The 21244-nt window shown below is 41.2% G+C and overlaps 1 protein-coding gene across 1 annotated transcript in view; it reads left to right on the top strand.

Moving 5' to 3' along the window:
- abcf1 (ATP-binding cassette, sub-family F (GCN20), member 1) overlaps positions 1 to 21244 on the top strand; it is a 74046-nt gene that overhangs the window by 37126 nt on the left and 15676 nt on the right. The window contains exons 13-22 of the mRNA XM_043678024.1: positions 543 to 665; positions 3869 to 3969; positions 4755 to 4840; positions 5607 to 5746; positions 6595 to 6743; positions 7237 to 7320; positions 8290 to 8414; positions 13622 to 13734; positions 16161 to 16332; positions 19894 to 19968. Of these exons, the coding sequence (XP_043533959.1) occupies positions 543 to 665; positions 3869 to 3969; positions 4755 to 4840; positions 5607 to 5746; positions 6595 to 6743; positions 7237 to 7320; positions 8290 to 8414; positions 13622 to 13734; positions 16161 to 16332; positions 19894 to 19968 (1168 nt within the window). The remainder of the gene's footprint in view (positions 1 to 542; positions 666 to 3868; positions 3970 to 4754; positions 4841 to 5606; positions 5747 to 6594; positions 6744 to 7236; positions 7321 to 8289; positions 8415 to 13621; positions 13735 to 16160; positions 16333 to 19893; positions 19969 to 21244) is intronic.

Raw genomic sequence — 21244 nt, 5'->3', positions numbered from 1 at the left:
AATATCCTGAAGTTCTTTAACCTGCAGAGTCGGAGCTAATTCAAAAACTTATGCAAAGAGCTGTGAGAAAGGAGGTCACTGATGTAAATATTGAAGAGAGCCAATGCTGATTGCTGTGAGATCAATTATTGCAGGACTCCCCAAAATGGGAATTGGCCATGACTAATTTATCTGTTATTTCTTCAAGTATAAATATAAAATTGGGTTGGGAATAAAATTTTGATGCCAGTGTGGAACCCTATGATTGTGAACATTTATTCGCAGAGACCTATTTACAACCTCTTTCTTTTTGTAGGGTCTCTCTTAGGGTTGTTAACTCGTGCTTATCAACAGCTCGACTTCTTCACTCAGTAAACAGTGGTCAATGTATTTCTGTTTAAGATTGGCAATTTCACAGACCTGTTTGGACTAGTGGAAAAAAACATGGAAGTGGAAATGTTATAAGACACTAAAGTAGTTTCATAACTTGCTAAAAAAAAAGTGGACCAGTGGTGTATTGGAAAGTAGGTTGTAAAGTATAATTTGTCCTAATGTCTCCTCAGATTGAATTTCAACGTCAAGTAGACATCCTGAAATCTTCAAATGATGCCGAGGGTGACTTCTCTGTATCACAAGCTGAACAATCATCAAGACAAGCCATGTTGGAGAATGCATCAGATATCAAGGTACTATTGAGATATCCTGACCTGGCAGTTAGTTTTGGACCATGTTGAGATTTTGATGGTAATGGTTGACTGAGTTGAGCCACCTGAATTTAAGATACTGAACTGACCCAGGGCTCTAGCACCAGTTGCTGTTGGATTATGTACCAGGCTTCCTTCCTCAATAATGGTGTGCTTGACAGAACAAATTGACCTAAAGTCTTTCCACATCAGTATTTCTCAAAATATTTGACATACCTTCTACATTGAAGTGCAGTGACTTCGACTAGTTCAATTTACACATTGTTACATTTTCACAATTCCACAGTCTACGAGTACTGCACTGAAATGTTGTATCAGATTGTGCACTCAATTTCCTTATGTGAGCTTCAGACCTATAAGCATCCTACTCACTAATGTTACTAACAAATCAAACTAGTAAGATCTCTGCAGGTGTAGGCAATGTGGCCAGAAAAGGTGCAGGAAAATGGAAGAATAATGACTTGTTCTTTTTTTAAGGTCATTTTTGTGAAAAGTTTTGTTCTGAAGATCAAGTGTGGGTCATCTTTTAGAATTAGCCACATTAATTGCCGACTGATTCTGCGATATATAACTTAATTCCAGTTAATAAGTGTATTCATGATCATGTGTGATTTAAAAAAAACTCGTATTATTGAGTTGTCTGAATGTAAATCTCTAGTTTGAGGAGGTGTCACCAGAAATAAACTATTCTGATTTAATTTGAATTTTCCTCTTTTAAATAATTACATCTGTCCTAATTTCCTGTGGTGCCACAAGCCTGTTGGAAAGATACAAATCACCTAGCTGACCACTGAAGCACTTGTCTCACAGCTTATCACATTTTGACTTCTTTGATAATGCTGCTCAGTTTTGTGCAGTTTGTTTTAGAACCTAGAACAGTAGAGCGCAGAACAGGCCCTTTGGCCCTCAGTATTGTACTGACCTGTGAACTAATCTAAACCCAACCTCCTACACTATCCCACCATCATCCATGTGCTTATCCAAGGATGTCTAATCTGCCTGAGTTAACTACATTAGCAGGCAGGGTATTCCACACCCTTACCACTCTCTGAGTAAAGAACCTCCCTCTGACATCTGTTTTAAAGCTATCACCCCTCAATTTGTAGCTATGCGCCCTCTTACAAGCTGATGTCATCATCCTAGGAAAAGAACTTTCACTGTCTACCCTATCTAATCCTCTGATCATCTTGTATGTCTCTATCAAATCCCCTCTTAGTCTTCTTCTTTCCAGTGAGAACAGACCCGAGTCTCTCAGTCTTTCCAGAAGTGGATACTGCAGATGCTGGCAATTAAAGATATATAGTCAAGATATGTGGTTGAAGATGTGCTCCAACGCATCTCATCCTCGTCCTGCACTTCTGTCTTCGAACCTCACCCCTCCAACCGCAACAAGGACATAACCCCCCTGGTCCTCACCTTCCACCCCACCAATCTCCGCATAATTTGCATCATCCGCCAACATTTCTGCCACCTCCAAACGGATCCCACCACCAGGTATATATTTCCCTCCCCACCCCTATCCACTTTCTGCAAAGACCGTCCTCCATGATCTACCTCGTCAATCCACGACCCCAACAACCCACCCTCCTCTCTCGGCACCTTCCTACAGGAATTGCAAAACCACCTCCCTCACCTCCGTCCAAGGTCCCAAAGGAGCCTTCTACATCCATTAAAGTTTCATCTGTTCTTCCACACGTTATTTATAGTATCTGTTGCTCCCAATGCGCCATCCTCTCTATTGGGGAGTCCAGATGCCTTCTTGCAGAGCACTTCATAGAACATCTCTGGGACACCTGCACCAATCAACCCCCACTGCCTCGTGGCTGAACATTTCAACACCCCCTTCCACTCTGCTGAGTACATGCAGGTCCTGGGTGGCCTCCACCGCCACTCCCTCACACCCAATGCCTGGAGGAAGAACGCCTCATTTTCCGCCTCAGCACCCTTCAGCCCCATGGCATCAATGTGGACTTCACCAGCTTCATCATTTTCCCTCCCGCACTTTACCCCAGTTCCAACATTCCAGCTCAGCACCACCCTCCTGACTGTTCCACCTGTCAATCTTCCTTCCCACCTTTCTGTTCCACCCTCCTCTCTGACTTATGAGCTTCACCCCCACCTCCATCCACCTATTGCACACTCAGCTACCTTCTCCCCCGCCCCACCCCCTCCCATTTATTTCTCCTCCACTGAGGCTCCCAGCCTCATTCCTGATGAAGGGCTTTTGCCCAAAACGTGGATTTTCCTGCTCTTCAGATGCTGCCTGACCTGCTGTGCTTTTCCAGCACCACTCTAATCTTGACTTTTTCCTCATAAGACCTTCCCTCCAGACCAGACAACATCCTGGTAAATCTCCTCTGCACCTTTTCCAATGTTTCCACATCCTTCCTGTAGTGGGCCAACCAGAACTGTACACAATATTTCAAGTGCGGTCGCACTAGCGTTTTGTATAGTTGCAGCATGATGTTACGGCTCTGGAACTCAATCCCTCTACCAATAAAATCTAACACACCTTATGCCTTCTTAACAAGCCCTATCAACCTGGGTGGCAACAATCAGGGATTTATGTACATAGGCTCCAAGATCCCTCTGCACATCCACACTACCAAGAATCTTTCCAGTGATGTAGTATTCTGCCTCCCTGTTATTCTTCCCAAAGTGAATCACTTCACATTTATCTGCATTGAACTCCATTTGCCACTTGCCATTTTGGCAGCTATCATTCTTGAATTTAGGAATGTGTGTCATTTCAGCTGGTACAGTAGTTGAGACTTAATGTTTGGCTGCAGTCCCACTCAATCAGGCAGTTGAAGTTTGGAGAGGAGAGACTGACATTCTGCTTGTGACTACAATCCAGTAGTTCCTATTTGAGATGGTGTTCAGCCTGGTGTCAATGAAGGCAAAATTGGGCTGTGCTGCAATTTCCCCCCGTAGTTGAATAGTTTGTCAATACCGACATAAAAGATAACAATTTTTGTAAAGATCCTGCAGAGGTCTCGATACCTGTTAGTGTATTTCATGAGCTGAGAAGAGAAAGGTTGAGGAAGAAAAATTTATAGCCAGTAAATGTCAGTACACAACTGGAACTTGAAGAAGCGCGTTGAACTAATGCAAAACTTCTCAGTTTTTTTTTCTGGAAACTGCATACTTTTTAAATGGACCTGAATCTCTCTTTCATTTTTCAGCTGGAGAGGTTTAGCATTTCAGCTCATGGGAAAGAGCTCTTCATCAATGCTGACCTACTCATTGTGGCTGGTAGGCGATATGGTCTAGTTGGACCCAATGGGTAAGTTGGAAAATAAGGCAATTTTCAGTCTTGTTCTACTTTAAAGACCTTGGTCTTTTTATCAGTCACTGGACCATCTGCCCTGCTTTACAAAGCTGCAATACTTTGCATTGCAGTATATACAGCCCACATCCAGTGAATTATCCAATGTGTGTGGTCTCACACAAGCCAGGAATGTGTTGCGCCTAAGGCAAAAAGTAGTGTCCTCTTTAATTGTGTACATGCACAGAAAACTTCAAGTCACAGCTCACAAAGGGAAGTTGGAGGGAACATTGCACCCAAATGCATGTCTTAGAGAGGCAAGTGACAAAACTAAAATCCAATAATTTCGGTCATGTGACAAGGACAGGCATTTCACATGCTGAGGACCCACCTCAGTGGGCTAATTGGCAGGTTATTAAGCTATCAGTATAACTTTACCCTCACCCATCAGAGTTTCCATTGGGAGGTGATGAGGTAACTGTAAAACAAGTATCTTCTGTTTTTAGCACAATAGGTCTTAATGAGCTTCATTGTTGATGACTGGAGGCAGTCAGCTTGTTTCCAAATCCTTTGTGTCAGCTTTTTTGCGGATTTAATGCAGGGGGTTTAGAAGCTTCTGGAAATATGACCTTGTCGTCAGCCTATGCTGTTTTGTGTCCGGGAAAGTTGTCTATTTATAAAAGAAGTAGAAATTAAACTAAAACAATACCAAAGAGAATGCAGTTTTCTGTGTGATTTCTCCTCTTGTCTTCCGGCTATGATAAGAAGAACATTGCACTCACCTTGTGCCTTCTCTTTATCAGCAAGGGTAAGACAACACTGCTAAAGCACATCCAAAACAGAGTGCTGAATATACCTCCTAACATTGATGTGCTGCTTTGTGAACAAGGTAAGCCAAGTTTGACAAGGGTCAGTTAATGAGAGAAATCAATTTGGTCTTGCTGCTGATTACCATCAGACAAGTAATCCACTAGGCTGTGTCTGAGGGATGTAAATTCTTAGCCCACCACAGTAGCTAGTGAAATTTTAATTCGGTTCATAAATCTGGAATTGAAAAGCTAGGCTTAGTTTTCATGGTCACCATTGCTGTCATTGATTGTCATTAAAAAACAAGTTATCTAGCTCACTAATATCCTTTAGGGAAGGAAATTTACTGTGTGATCTAGCCTGCATGTGACTCCACACTCATAGCATTGTGATCAAACTTTTACTCTTCTGAACCCACTATAGAAAAGTTACTTGATTGCAACAGTTCAAGAAGACCACTCATTACCCCCTTCACAAGGATTGTAACACAAATACCAACAAAGAATAGGAAGAAAACTTCTTAACACCCTTCCCAAGCAGCTTGGGTATTGCGTAGCTTGTTCCACCTGTGTATTAACCACCCTTGATGTTTCAGTATATTCCAAAAAACTTTATTGCCAGTGCCTTTTTTTTTTCTCTGAGATCATTTAAAACGTAGTGTCTTCTACACCAAATGTCTGCCTCATACATTGAGTTGGAAAAAATATGCACCATTTAAGTAGAAGCCTCATAAAAACCATCCCCATCCCTTGCTGCAAGGGGGAAATAGGTTTGACACACAATGAGGAAGGAGAGATGCGAGATACAGAAAAATGTATTGTATTAATTTTGTGGACCTTTATCCTCAGAGGTAAGGGCTGATGACACAGCAGCAGTCGATGCTGTTCTGAAAGCTGATACAAAGCGGCTAAAACTTTTGGAAGAAGAAAAGCAGCTTCAGGCTCTCTTAGAGAAGGGAGATGATCAAGCTGGTGAGAGGCTGCAAAAGGTGAGCATTTAGGCTACAGTCAATCTTTCTAACCTCTTCTTCCCAATCTGATTGGTTGACAAACTATGATTTGAATTGCCTTGACTTGCACAGAAGCTAGCTGACAGTAACTCCCCAAGCTGCCTTAAACAGCACGTTCCAAACTGGTGACCTCTACCATCTAACAGGGCAAGAGCAGCAGATATGTGGTCACACCGCTATGTGCAAATTCTCCTCCTGAATCATACACCATCCTGACTTGGAGTGATATTGCTATTCTTTCACCATCACTGGGTCAAATTCTGGAACTCTCTTCCTACAGCACTGTGGGTTTCCTGACACTTCAAGGATTCAGTGGTTTAAAACAGCAGCTCACCATCAATTCTGTGGAAGAGTTTGGGGCAGGTGATAAATATTGGTCAGTGATACATGACATGAAAAATTAACAACTTTTAAAAAAAAAAGTCCTCCAGATTTTATCATACACATTTGAAAGTCAGTTATGAGATTATGGTTCAAACCTCCCTTCATGACTTGTGCAGTACCAAAGAACAGCTGCATTGTATTGTTAGAGATGCCATACTTAGAGTGACTTTTTTTGAATGTGGGTTATTTTCTAAAATAATCTCAGGAGACTTGGGTGTAAGTTAATGATTGTTGGGTTTTTTTTGCCAATCAATGTATTGGGAAAGGACCACCCAGAGAAGACTTTTTGTGAACAATTGTGAGGAATAAATGGGATGGGATCCTCCAAATTCTCTCTTCAGTTTGTCTCTTCCTGCAATTCCCAACTTTGCAAGTAGTGTGCAGTCTGTTATGAAGTTGATATTGAGAGCTCTATAGTGACTAGCTGTGTATGTCTTTTGTAGGTATATGAGGAACTGCGAGCTACAGGTGCTGCTGCTGCAGAAGCTAAAGCCCGTCGGATCCTGGCTGGTCTGGGCTTTACTCCTGAGATGCAGAATCGGCCCACTAAGAAATTCTCTGGAGGATGGCGAATGAGAGTGTCTTTGGCTAGGTAAGCAAGAACTGGTAAGGGAGGAGTAGTCAATGGTACTTGATGCTATGATAGGGCATAAAAAGTATGAAAGATGAGAAGCTGCTTCTGTTCAGGATTCATGAGGAAGTATGTTTTCATTTTGGGATGGGTCGGATGAGTGAATGTCTGTGTCTGAATAGAAAGGAAATGGAGTTAGCGCTGTCTGAGTCAGGCCTGACGAAGGCAAAAAAGAGGATAAAGATTGTGTCTGATTCATGTGAATGGAAGCAGTGTGAATGGAAACAATAATTCTGGGAAGGTGAGGATGGGAGCAGCAAAAAGTTAGGACTGCTTCGAGAGATGAGGGAGAGAATAAGCATCTTTTGTCTGCTGACTTTGCTGACCTGCTGAACCAAACATAGTAATTTTACTGCATAGTGATTTGAAGGAAGTGACAGCAGGAAGCCTAATGGTTTTATTCGATGATAAGCTTTGCAATGTGTTCCTTATTGTGGTTCCCTGTGCATTACAGAGCCCTGTTTATGGAACCCACATTATTGATGTTGGATGAGCCCACAAACCATCTGGACCTTAATGCAGTCATTTGGCTTAACAAGTAAGTATGATGTAGATAGTGCAGGTTCAAAGATCTGCTGTGCTGCTTTAAAATTTCAAACTCTCAATTCACAAATCTCTTTAAACTCAGATCATCCATCCACAAATCTTGCATGGGAGACAATCAATCTAATATCTATAGGTATAAGAACAAGAAAATCTCTCCATGAATGTTTTCAGACTCTGGCCATATTTCCAGAGCGTTAAACCCAAGTTGCTGCGGGTGACACTAGAGTGTCATGATCTTTGGTTTATATCTATTTTGACTGAGTGTTCAATGTGGCTCCAGAGTTATTAGTCACTCTTACAGCAATGGGTATGTGAGTTGAATGCTCATCTGAAAACAGTGGCAGTGATCTTCTATCCTTTGAATTTCAACCAAGCACCGACAGCGAGAATTATAAAACATGACAATGAAATGAAGCCAACAATTGGGATTAGTTTCTTTCTAACAGGAATAGTATTTAAATTGTGTGCCCATTGAGCTATTCAAAACTTTTTAAAATTAAAAAGTGTTGGTGCGCAGTATGTGTTTTTGAATTTGCATGATCTGCAGTTTACATGAAGACTTTCTTCTGATGGTCAATAACACTGTCACCTTTATGATTCAATGTCCAAGCAAACTGGAGATTGTTGGTGTGAAATAAGATTGGGCAAATAGAGACCTGTTTCATCAAATCAGTTGCGACTGGACTACTAAATTGTCATCATTTGTATAAGCTCTCTGAAATTGTTTGGTCATTAGTAATAATAGACTATCCCGTTTTGCGGGACTTATAATTTTCTCACTCACACTGCCCGCCCATGCCAAGAACAGAACAGTGGTAGCATTGTGAGAGGGCAAAAGGGAGTTGGATGAGGGCTTAAATCATTTGACATGGTAATATAGTGAGTCACCCCCAACGACCATCTGAACTACTCTTCATTGTGTGTCTTTGAACTGTACTTATATACTGTCTGTCATTCTCAGCTACCTTCAAACCTGGAAGAAAACTCTGCTTATTGTGTCCCATGACCAGGGCTTCCTGGATGACGTCTGTACAGATATTATTCATCTGGATGCTCAAAAGCTCTTTTACTACAGAGGGAACTACAGTAAGTGGAACAACAACAGGGAAAATGCTGTGTATTGGATTGCATGTTAAGAAAACTGGTGAAAAATCTCTCATTTGATTCAAAAGTGATGAACCTGGAGTTGCTTGGGTGACTGCAGCTCCTCCAAAAATGAAAAAAATCTTGACACCCACTAGGACAAAGAGGTCTGTGAGATTGCCACAAGTATCCCAGCCTCGGGTGACTGCCTGTGTGGAATTTGCACATTCTACCTATGTCTGTGTGGGTTTCCTCCCACAGTCCAAAGATCTGCAAGTTAGCTGGATTGTCCATGCTAAATTGCCCATAGTGTTCAGGGATCTGTAGGTTAGGTGCATTAGTCAGAGGTAAATGTAGAGTAATAGGGTAGGGGAATTGATCTGGACGGGTTAATCTTTGGAGGGTCGATGTGGACTCATTGGGCCAAATGGCCTGTTTTCACACTTTAGGGGTTCTATGATTCTCTATTCTCTCCTTCCATCATTGACACTCAGTAGCAGCAGTGTGTGCTGTCTACAAGATGCATTGCAGAAACTTACCAAAGCACCTGAGACTTCATTGTCCAAACCCACCCACTGCAATCTAGAACAAAAAAGGCAGCAAACTGTTGGAAACAGCTATCCCCTGCAAGTTCCCCTCCAAGTTACTCAATATTATTAAAACATAAGTTTCAAAGTTTGTGAGAAGATTTGTGGCTCGGGTGCTCGTTGTTGTGGTTCTGTTCGCCGAGCTGGGAATTTGTGTTGCAGACGTTTCGTCCCCTGTCTAGGTGACATCCTGAGTGCTTGGGAGCCTCCTGTGAAGCGCTTCTGTGATCTTTCCTCCAGCATTTGTAGTGGTTTGAATCTGCCGCTTCCGGTTGTCAGTTCCAGCTGTCCCCTACAGTGGCTGGTATATTGGGTCCAGATCGATGTGCTTATTGATTGAATCTGTGGATGAGTGCCATGCCTCTAGGAATTCCCTGGCTGTTCTCTGTTCGGCCAACTAGCCACGAAACAACACGACCAACTATCCTTAGTAGCCACACATGCAGATGACAAGCAACATGAATTCGACTGGGACAACACTACTATTATAGGACAAGCCAAACAGAGAACAGCCAGGGAATTCCTAGAGGCATGGCACTCATCCACAGATTCAATCAATAAGCACATCGACCTGGACCCAATATACCGACCACTGCAACGGACAGCTGAAGCTGACAACCGGAAGCAGCCGATTCAAACCACTACGAATGCCGGAGGAAAGATCACGGAAGTGTTTCACAGGAGGCTCCCAAGCACTGAGGATGTCACCTAGACAGGGGACGAAACGTCTGCAACACAAATTTCCAGCTCGGCGAACAGAACCACAACAAGAAACATGAAGATTGTTTGGGACTTGTCAGACTAGATGCAGAAAAGTTGTTTCTCCTTAAGGGGCAGGCTAGGACAGGAGATTACTGCGTTAAAACAGGAATGAGGAAAAATTTGTGAGATTTCTTAACACAGGAATGTAGAGGCTGAGATAGACATACTGATTAATCAGTAAGGGAATCAAGGGTTATGGAAAGTGGACTTTAGGATTATCAGATCAGCCATGAGCTCATTGGTAGAGAGGACTCGATGATTACAATAGTCTACATCTGCTCCTTCATTTTGAGTATCAGGACTTGAAAGAATGTAATTGTTCTGTCCATGTCACTGGTTCAAAATCCTGGGACTCACTCCCCGGCAGCGCTGCGGCTGTTCTTATCTCAAATGGATTGTAGTGGTCAAAAAGTCAGTTCACCACCACCCTTTCAAGGGCAGTTATGGATGGACAATAAATTCTGGCCTAGCCAGTATCACCAACATCCCAGGGATAATTATTTTTAAAAATGTAAAGTTTCACAGAGATCACTATTTTAAAAAAATAAACAATCCATTGTGGTGCAAAGGATCATATTTCAGTCAATGCAAATTGGCCGGGAGGAAATTGCACCCGAGAGGGAAATGTAAAGGAACTTCAGCCAAAACAAAAAATGTAGCAAAATTGTAAATGTGTTTATTAAAAATGTGGAAACAATTGCAAAGCACTGACAATGCTGAAAGAAAAGTAGATAATGCCAGACATCCATCAACAGATATCAACTCTGTATCTCTCTTGCTGGTGCTTCTCATATTTTCTGTTTTGTCATTTGATTTTTTCCTACAAGAAACTGAGTCGTTTTCCCCTTGGAATTACTGACTAAGGAAGGACGTTGACGCAATGTAAACAGCTTAATATAGAGCAGAGGCGGGGCCCAAGAAGTCTTGATTATTGTTTGATGGCCATTTGGGGAAGTACACGTGGCTCAACATTTGATGAGAAGATGATCAAGTTTAATCCAGCCAAGCAGCCTGTTTGCATTGACTAATATATATACAAATGAAACAGCTAAACAATGCCTAATGATCCATTTCATAGTTGTGAAGCCTTATTAATGCATTTACTCCCCACTCAACTGCAGAGATGAAAACTAATTAGTTGAACACCTACCCCACCCCAAACCTTCCGCACCCCAGCAATTCAAATAGAAACTATTGCATCAAAACAAAAACAAAGTGCTGAAGAAACTCAAATCTGACAGCACCTGTAGAGAAAGAAACAAAGTTAAATATTTTGAATTGAATTTGAGTCTTCTGTGGAACTGAAGTGAGGTGGGAAAGTGGATTTTATACTGTTGATAAGAGCGAAGTAGAACAGAGGGAAATGTTTGAGGGCGAGGGAGATTAGAGATCAGAGGTGTCACAGAACAAAAGACAAAGTTAGTGGCAATGGTTGTAGAGAAGAACCAAAGCATAGATACACAACTGACTTGTATAAGGAGGCAAAACCATGAGAACAAGACACTGGATGGGAAGGGGAGAAAAATATCAAAATGGAAGACCAAATTTATGGACTGAAATTGTTCCACTGCATTAAGTCCTGAAGACTGTAAAGTGCCTAATTGCAAAATGAAATACTGTTCCTCCTGTTTATACCAGCCTTCACTGGATTGCTGAAGCAGGTCTAGGATAAATCAGAGCATGAAAACAGGATAGTTTATTGAGATGTGAAGCAACTAGAGGTTTGGGGTCATGGAGCAGACTGAGCAGAAATGTTCTGCAAAGCAGTCATCCAGTCTGCACCTGGTCTATAAATGTAAAGGACCATCCTGTGTGTGTGTTTGTGTAAATGCAGAACTTTGTTTTATCACTACCCTTCAATGTCTTGTCTTTATCTTGCTTTGGATGTTCATCTTCTATCATGTGTAAATAATAGCCAGTAATCAAAGCAATACCAGGTAAAAGTCAGTGAGGGGGTTGACTGGAGATGAGAAAGTACACATTATGGAAATATTAATGTGCAAGATTTATATCAGATTTTATATAGGATGTGCCTAAAGCTGAATTATTTTCTAAATACAGGGTCTTTTTCCTGGAGTGGGGAAGTCCAGAACTTGAGGGCATAAGTTTAGGGTGAGAGGGGAAAGATTTAAAAGGGAGCAACTTTTTCACGCAGAGGGTGGTGTGTGTATGGAATGAGCTGCTAGAGAAAGTAGTGGAGGCTGGTACGATTACAACATCTAAAAGGCATCAGGAAAGGTTTAGAGGGATATGCCAAGTGCAGGCAAATGGGACTGGATTAATTTAGGATATCTGGTCGGCATGGATGAAGGGTTTGTTTATATGCTGTACATTTCTATGATTCAATGACTTTAAATGGGAATGAGACAGGGGAGTTCTAGTTCAAGTTTCTTTTAAGATTAATGTGCAGGTTCACTTGGTAGTTAGGAAGGCAAATGCAGTGTTAGCATTCATTTCAAGAGGGCTCAAATACAAGAGCTGCTGAAGTTGAACAAGACTGTGGTCAGACCATACTTGGAATATTGCGACCGGTTTTGGGCCCTGTTTCGAAGGAAGGAAATGCTGGCATTGGAGGGGGTCCAGAGAAAATTTACAAGAATGATTCGGGGGATGAAGAGCTGTTATGGACTCTGAGTCTGTATACAGTGGAGTTTAGAAGAATGAGGGGAGAGTCTCTTTGCCACTTACAGAATACTAATAGGCCTGGCTAGAATGGATATGGACAAGATGTTTCCACTAGCAGGAGAGACTAGGACCTGAGGGTATGGCCTCAGGGTGAAGGGATGAACCTTTAGAACTGAGCTGAGGAGGATTTTCTTCACCCAGAGGGAGGTTAATCTGTGAAATTCCTCAACAGAGGCTGTGGAAAAAACAATGACTGCAGATGTTGGATACCAGATTCTGGAGTAGAGTGGTGCTGGAAAAGCACAGCAGTTCAGACAGCATCCGAGGAGCAGTAAAGTCGACGTTTTGGGCAAAAGCCCTTCATCAGGAATACAGGCAGAGTGCCTAAAGGGGGGAGAGATAAATGAGAGGAGGGTGGGGGTGGGGAGAAAGTAGCATAGAGTACAATAGGTGAGTGGGGGAGGGGATGAAGGTGATAGGTCAGGGAGGCTGTGGAAGCCCAGTCATGGAATGTATTTAAGTCTGAGATGGGTAGGTTCTTGATTAGTAAAGGGATCATGAATAGTGTTTTGGGGAGAAGGCAAGAGAATAGGGTTGAGAAATACATTGGCCATAGTGCGGCAGACTCAATGGGTTATTTCTTCTACTTATTGTCTTATGGTACCTTCCAAGACTCGGGTCTAAATCATCAATGCAGTGCCAATTAGATGAATACCAGTGGTTAAGATGACTGTGATACCAAACAGGCACAACAGATTGCAGTTCATCATAAATAACTGCACATGAGGGAACAGGGTTATATTCTAAAGGAAATATCACTGCACATCACTGTTAGACATCACTGTTAAATAATTCAAGTTTGACTAGTGGGAAAGAGAAGCTCTGAGGAATCATGTTGTTCATGTCCCGTGTCACGTTAAATGCAAAAGAGATTGCTTGCTTCCTCTGCTACAAATTCTCAATGCCCAAAGGAAACGAAGTGCAGTTGTTTTTTCACACAGTTGTTTTCCTCGTCTTCCCTTTCTCATTACACTTATCATTACAGGGCTCACAGCATCACTGTTTTGCAGCTGATTTTCAAATATGTGTGTAAATTTGTGACCTACATCTCCTAAAGGAACATAGAGCTCTATCCTACCCACTTGTGTAGTATTTGTGTGCATGTGTAGATTCCTTTTTTTGAGGAGGAACTGAATGTGACTCTTCTAATTCCTGTTTATTTTGTGCCTAAACCAGATACCTTTAAGAAGATGTACCAACAGAAACAAAAGGAACTGCTGAAACTTTATGAGAAACAGGAAAAGAGGCTTAAAGATCTAAAGGCGGGAGGCAAGTCAACTAAGCAAGCGGTATGTGATGCTGACAAAATACTGCAGATTTGGCGGCTTCAGTCTCTTTGTGATGGGGTAGATCATCAGGTGAATAGAGGTCTACATAATGAAAAAGGCTATTCAGCTCATTACATCTGTGGTAGTCCAAAAGAAATACCTAACTAATATACCATTTTCCAGCACTTGGCAGTGCATGGCACATCTAAACACTGCTTAAATGTTATAAGGATTTATGCTTCTACCGTCCTTAAGGCAGCGAGGTCCAAGTTCTCTACCACCCTCTGGGTGAAAGAATTTTTCCTCACATTGCCTCTAAACCTTTCTGTCCCTTAACTTTAAATCTATGTTCCTTGGTCACTGATCAATCCACCAAGGGGAAATGTTCTTCCTGTCTACCCTGTGTATGCCTCTCATAATTTTATGCATTTCAATCATGCCTCCATTCAGTCCTCTCTACTCAAAGAAAAACAACCGCAGTCTATCCAATGTCTCTCTATGACTCAAACTGTTCTGTGTTCCTCCTATTCTGTCATCTCATGCATCCTTGATTTCCCCTATTACATTATTAGCTGCTGTAGTTCCAACTATCTAGACCTTAGACGCTCTAGTTCCCTTATAACAGGACATATTATGTAATGGTGCCATGTAAATACAAGTTGTTGTATTCCCTTTATTCCATGACTTGAGCTTGTAAAATCAAGACACACACTTCAATGTAGTATGGAGTGTGTTGTGTTGTTACAATGTGTGTCCTCTGATTGATTGAGATGTTAAACCAAGTCTCATGCTGCAAATACTCAATTTTACCTTCAGCCTCGTGGCTATGCATGAGCTGGCAGCCTGCCTGTTGAGCCATACTTTCCTTTCTGATAGCTTCAAGGAGGTCCATTGCTTGATGGAAATAATATTTTTTTCTTGTAATTCTATTTCCCTCTCATTTTGTTGATTCAAATGAGCAGTTTCTGTTTCTCATCATCTTTCAAGCTAATATTGCAAAAGCTTGGAGTGTTTATCCATGTCCTGTAAACAGCTTTATTTCTTGATAATTGGGTTGAAATGGATCTTGCTTGCCTTCATTGTTCAGTGCATTGAGTATAAGAGTTGGGATGTCATGTTGCTGACCATGATTATGGATAACATTGTATATATTTTGTATTGGTAAGGCCATCTTTAGAATACTGCCTTCAATTCTGGTCGCCTTTCTATCGGAAGGATGTTTTTAAACTTGAGACAAGGCAGATGAGATTGCCAAACAATGTTGTTGGGACTGGACAGTTTGAGTTATAGGGAGAAGATGAATAGGCTGGGGCTTTTTCATTAAGAGCCTCAGTGTCTGAGGCTAAACCTTGGAGATGTTTATAAAATCATTATGGGCATGGATAGGGTTCTTAGGGTTGGGGGGTGCAAAACTAGAGGGCATAGATTTAAGGTGAAAGGGGAAAGATTTATCAAGGACCTGAGGGGTAACTTTCTCACAGAGAGTGGTAGGTGGATGGAATGAACTGTCTGAAGGAACAATACAGGCTGGTACAATTACAATATTTTAAAAGGCATCTGGTTGGGTATATGAATAGGAAGGGTTTAGAGGGAGATGCGCCAGTACTGGCAAATGGGACTTGGTCAGATTGGGATGTCTGGTTGGCGCAGCCAAGTTGGTCCAAGGGTTCTGTTTTCATGCTATATGGCTATGTATCTTTTTTTAAATGGATGGTGATGGTGTAGGAGCACAGTGACTGAAGTTAAATGGCTGTAAAAATGGTCAATCACTCTACAGTCTAGATATAAAGTGTATCTTGTCTTGTTGGAAGAAGCACTGAGCTAGGTATTCCATGTATTTCTCAAAGTATGAATATTCAAATAATGGCATGGAAAAAGTTGTCATTTCATTGACAATGTACTATTAACCAAAAGGAATGCAGGACAGAACTTTGGAGAGCTGCAGTGCATGCATACTCAAACATCTGATGAAAATGGGACCCAATTTTGTTGTAGTTAACATTAGAGTTGAAACCTATTTATTTAATTTATTCTTTGTCCCTGCTGAGGGGTGCCAATGGCCAACTGGAGTATGTAATGATTAGATAATTCATTGAAATTGGTACTGCCCCAGTCTGCGTGACACAGCTGCTGTCTTGGAGGGTTTGATGGCGTAGGCAAATCAAATCAATTTTAAATGTAGGGCTTGAGGATTGTAGGTAAAGCAGTGGACCATTTAATTTCTTTGCATTAGATTAAAACTTTGCTGAGTATACAATTTTAATGCACTGATAATTTTGAACTTTGTTCTGTTGTTCAGTTAGACAATTGAAAGAATGAATGTTAAAAATCAAATACTTTTGTCTTTTATCCTCCGTAGGTCGACAGATGTTTTTTTTTTCCCCCTCATTTCACCTGTGGCTTATCTTCTGCTTTTTCTCCTCTTCCAAACAATTTCTGCTTTATAGGAGAAGCAGACAAAGGAGGCCCTGACGCGGAAACAGCAGAAATGTCGGAAAAAGAACCAGGATGAGGAGTCAAACGAAGCTCCTGAGCTTCTGAAAAGGCCTCGTGAATACACTGTAAAGTTTACATTCCCAAATCCTCCACCACTGAGCCCTCCAATTCTTGGACTGCATGGTAAGAATTTCTAGCTGAAGACTATTTCATTCAGATATTCACAAGTTCCACCTTATTACAGTAAAAACACACATCCTTTTTTCCCAATGCCTTTCTTAAACCACCAGCACTGTGATTTTGTGTGTCCCACTCCATTACAATGAAAACATCTGAGGTCTTTCACCTTCTTTTCACCCTCTTGGGTTTCTATTTTCACCTGTGCTAAACTATTCCTGGTGTGATCTGCTTTTTGTTTTTCATTGAAGGATCTCCACCTTTCTCAATTTCTGTTCCTCATGAAATGAAATTATTGGAAGCTAAATTTCGATTCATGCACCAATGCATATTCATCTGCCATCTCTGCACTCTTGTTGGTGTGTGAACTTGCTGTTCCTCAACATGAGTTCTTATCATTTCTGGAAGTGAGTTTTTAAACTTCTGCAGCAGAATAATAATCTCTCTAGACCCTCATGTCTTGTGTATCTTTAATGTTCTCAAACACCTATCAAAGTTGTTATGTTTAATTCTTTCAAGCTCGTCATAGATCTGACCTGGTTCCTTCTTTGTTTCTGAACCGTTGTCTATGTGCTTCTGGTGTCAATTTGTAGGCACTCAAAACAGCCTGTTAACATTTTCATAATCTCGACAGCACTGCAAACACCTCACCTCACAAGCTCTGCCTACCAACTCGATCTGAATTAACATTACCCACACAGTCTCTGGCCAATTCATTTGCATTGCCAGTTTCTCAAAAGAAATAAAAAAGGCTTCTACATGTTTTTCATCAAGTTCTGGTAATATTTGGCTCCGTTGAGTTTGCTCGTCCTCACTTCTACCTTGTACTTCTCCTTCTACCATTTGAAGCCTTTTTGATTCAAGTTCCAACTTCATCTTCTCCAACTTAAATGTTCCTTCCCATTCCTTTTCTCTTTGCTTGTAACAATAATTCAAACTCTCGCATTCCTTTCATTCTCTAACTCCAGTTGTCTCATTTGCAACCTAATTTTTTTCTAACTCCTCCACACTTGATTGTTTTTCTAATGTATCTAAATAAACTCTAGTTACAATTTCAACTTTGTTATTGTCACTAGTTAAACCCAATTTTAGCCTGTCTGCTAATTCTAAAAAGTTTCTACTTTTTCTGTCTTTCTAAACTTGGCAAATTTGGGAAGCATCTTCAAACCCCAGAACCTCTTTAGCAATGTTAAGGGCCATTTCCCCACTTTTGATTTAACCAACAAGAAGCAACTGAAATTAACCAGATTTCCCATTCTCACTTAAGTTTCATTTAAAGATCTAGGACTCTAGTCCCCAAGTCACTCTCAAACACACACACACACACACACACACACACACACACACACACACAAACTGTAAAGGAATGGTTAAATGAAAAGAATCATGAATACTCACTTTATAACTATTAAGTAACAATTTATTTATTTAACTCTAACGATAATAAAATCAACCAAATTATTAACAAACCGTATGCAGTTTCAACACAGGTCCCATTATGTAACTCTTAAGTGTTAAGAAAACAATAACTTAAAACTTAGTGTCTCAAAGTTCACGCAGAATTTGTCTACCAGAATACTATACCTTTTCTGCTGTCTCTTGCTGTCAAGAATGTTTGCTCTGCAAACATTTGACCGCCTTCTCAGTTGAATTCATGTATAAGGGACGTTCTCTCTGTGAATTCCGCTGTCTGGAATATTAACTAAGAGTGTCGTGTACCTTCATGAATAAGTGGTGCTTTTTTTTTAAAAGAGAGCATGGACATTTCTTGTGAGAGCCCAGTATTTATTTCTGGGTTGACAGGTTTGCTGTCTTTTCAGATGGCAGTTGGTTCTCCCCAAATTTTCAAGAACCCCTTTTTCTATATCTCCATGATACATCAAATTCTTATAATATGATTGGTTTCAGCTTGTCAGCATCATCAGTTTTAAATTCAATTGGCTTTGAATCGCTGAGTGCTTGGTTTAAGTTAATTGGGTGAGTCCAACTTCTTGCCAAAACATCAAAACAAGTCTGAAGTTTTCCAATCACACAGCCAATTGTTACATGCTTCCATTTTAGAACTGTAATCTATAGCTGCTTGCAGGCACATGTTATTACATTTCCAAACTTTGAAAAGCACATCACCTTTTAAAGGGACCACACACTCTTCCCTCTTACCATTTTTACAAACAAAATTCTAGCTTCCTGCCTTCCACTTCATGAGTACTCAACACAACTTGGTGACAATGGAAGATGTCTTGCTGTGTTTTTCGAAGTAGTGCTTGCAGCAGCTTGGGATACCTCTTTCCCCTTGAATTCTTCCTTGATTCTCATGGGTAGATATTCTCCTCCCATGAATCTCTCCCAATGGTCATTAGCTAAGTTTAAAACATGGTTGAGGAGTTAAACCTAACTTTATTTGTCTCTTAGATGGGTTTATATGCCTTTCAGTTGAAGTGGGAATACAGTGAGCATTGCTTAGACTTCCAACACCAGTGCAGATTATCTCAAAGCACTTCACTATCGATTGCTTTTTAATTGAGTCTTTGTCAGCCTTTTAAAACATCTTGAAACCCCCTTTTTTTAAACAATGATACTACGGCCTAAAGGGGGAAGTTCATTTGAGTTTAGTGATCTCAAATCGAGGATATGAGTAATACATCCTGTGGATGGGTGAAGATTTCCATGTGCAATTGCACATGTGAAGATGTCAGAAATTGTTGGTTCTGCTGTTGAACACTTGAGCATTTCACCATTGTTACAAATACAAAATCTCAGTGTGGTTTATATCCATGACGTTTTGCTCCAGAGGAGAGAATGTTACTAACTAAGTCAAAGACCAAATATTGCACGCTCTGGTTTGCAGTAAGTTGATAGTTTGGTGTTTAATGACGGTCCTAAAGATGTGGAGACAAGAAAAATTCAGTGATGAAGAAAGACCTTTTATCTGGTACATTTTGAGTTCTAAATTTTCAATTTCCTGTTATTCCCCCAAAACCTCATTTAAATTTTCCCAAATTTTACGTTGTACATTCTTATCCTGTTGGCCTTGAATTTTTTTTAAAAAATCATCTTGTTTGCTGTCTACCTGAATGAAATTGTCTTCAAATGTCTCCTTTCTGGATATCATACTTAAGCTTTTCAAGTCTTTCTGTGTCAATCCCTTTACTTTGTGCAGCCAGTCGTCTTGCTTTCCTCTGCACGAGGATGTAAGGTGAATAGCAAGGGTTTGCTCCATAGGGTGGGGAATCCAAAAACAAGGATGCATATTTTTAAGGTGAGAGGAGAGATTTTTAAAAAGGACACGAGGGATAACTTTTTTTACACAGTGGTTAGTGTGTGGAATGAATTGCCAGAGGAAACGGTGGAAGCAGGTACAGTTACATTGAAATTATATTTGAATAAGGATGTGAATGGGAAAGGTTTGGAGGGATATGGGCCAAATGCAGGCAAGTGGGACTAGTTTAATTTGGGAACATGGTTGATGTGGACTGGTTGGACCAAAGGATCTGTTTCCATGGTCTATGACTGTAACATTAGTAGCCTTGAATGTACGTAACGCATTATTTTTGTCTGAAATTGCAGCTGTTGATTTTGCTTATGAAAACCAGAAGCTGATTTTCAAAAACCTGGACTTTGGTATTGACATGGATTCCAGAAGTGAGTGTTCATTTAATTTTGCATTTATAAACTGATGATAATGAGGCTGATAAGGATGTTTAAAATAATATATTTGTATGTGGATGTAATTATTTAAAGGGTATGTTGACTGTGGAGCATGATGTGGAACATAGAAACCAGGAGCAGGATATTTGGCGCTTTGAGCCGCCTCTGCAGTTCAATATGATTCCATTCCCTTGATGTCTATAATATAAAAACGTATCAGTCTCTTTCTTGAATATACTCAGTGACCCAGCCTCCGCAGCCTTCTGTAGTAGTGAATACTACAGGTTAGTCGTCCTTTGAGTGAAGAAATGTTTGCTCATCTCTCAAGCCTAAATGGCCTGCCCTGTGTCCTGAGACTGTGACGCCTAGTTCTAGACTCCCCAGCCAGGTGAAGATCGTTCCTGCATGTAGTCTCTCTAACCCTATTAGAATTTTATACATTTCAAACAAATGTCTTTGCATCCTTCCTAGTGAATACAGGCCTAGTCAAACCAATCTCACCTCCATATGACAGTCCTGTCATCCTTGTAGTAAGCCTAACGAACCTCATTGTACTCCCTCAATGTTAGTATATTTCCCTTTTGATAGAAGGACCAAAACTTCAGACAGTACTCAACATGGGGTCTCTGAATGCTGTGTGAATTGCAGTAAGATATCCCTACTTCTGAACTCAAATTCTGTTGCAATGAAGGACAACGTACCATTTGCCTTCGTATGATATGCTTGCTGAACCTACCTGTTTACTTTTTTGACTGACCACCGACACCAATATCACGATGTAAATTGGGCGGCACAGTGGCACAGTGGTTAGCACTGCTGCCACACAGCGCCAGAGACCCGGGTTCAATTCCTGCCTCAGGCAACTGTTTGTGTGGAGTTTGCACATTCTCCCCGTGTCTGCGTGGATTTCCTCCAGGTGCTCCGGTTTCCTCCCACAGTCCAAAAATATGCAGGTTAGGTGAATTGGCCACGCTAAATTGCCTGTAGTGTTAGGTGAAGGGGTAAATGTAGGGGGGATGGGTTTGGGTGGGTTGCACGGGTCGGTGTGGACCTGTTGGGCCGAAGTGGTTTTGGAAGTTTTTTATGTTAGAAATACTTCATGCCCTGATCTCTCTGGCTCCCGCCCTCCCTTCTCTTGCTCGCCCTCTCCCTCTCACTTCCCCCTCTCCGTCTCACTTCCCCCACTCAACTCTCTCTCTCTCTCTCTCTCTCTCTCTCACCCCCCACCTACTCCCACCGCCTCCCCCGTTCCTGTTGACCCACCTCTCCC

The sequence above is a fragment of the Chiloscyllium plagiosum genome, chromosome 37 (genome assembly GCF_004010195.1).
Source record: "Chiloscyllium plagiosum isolate BGI_BamShark_2017 chromosome 37, ASM401019v2, whole genome shotgun sequence".
Taxonomy (NCBI): Eukaryota; Metazoa; Chordata; class Chondrichthyes; order Orectolobiformes; family Hemiscylliidae; genus Chiloscyllium; species Chiloscyllium plagiosum.
This window is presented reverse-complemented; position numbering and strand designations above follow the sequence as displayed.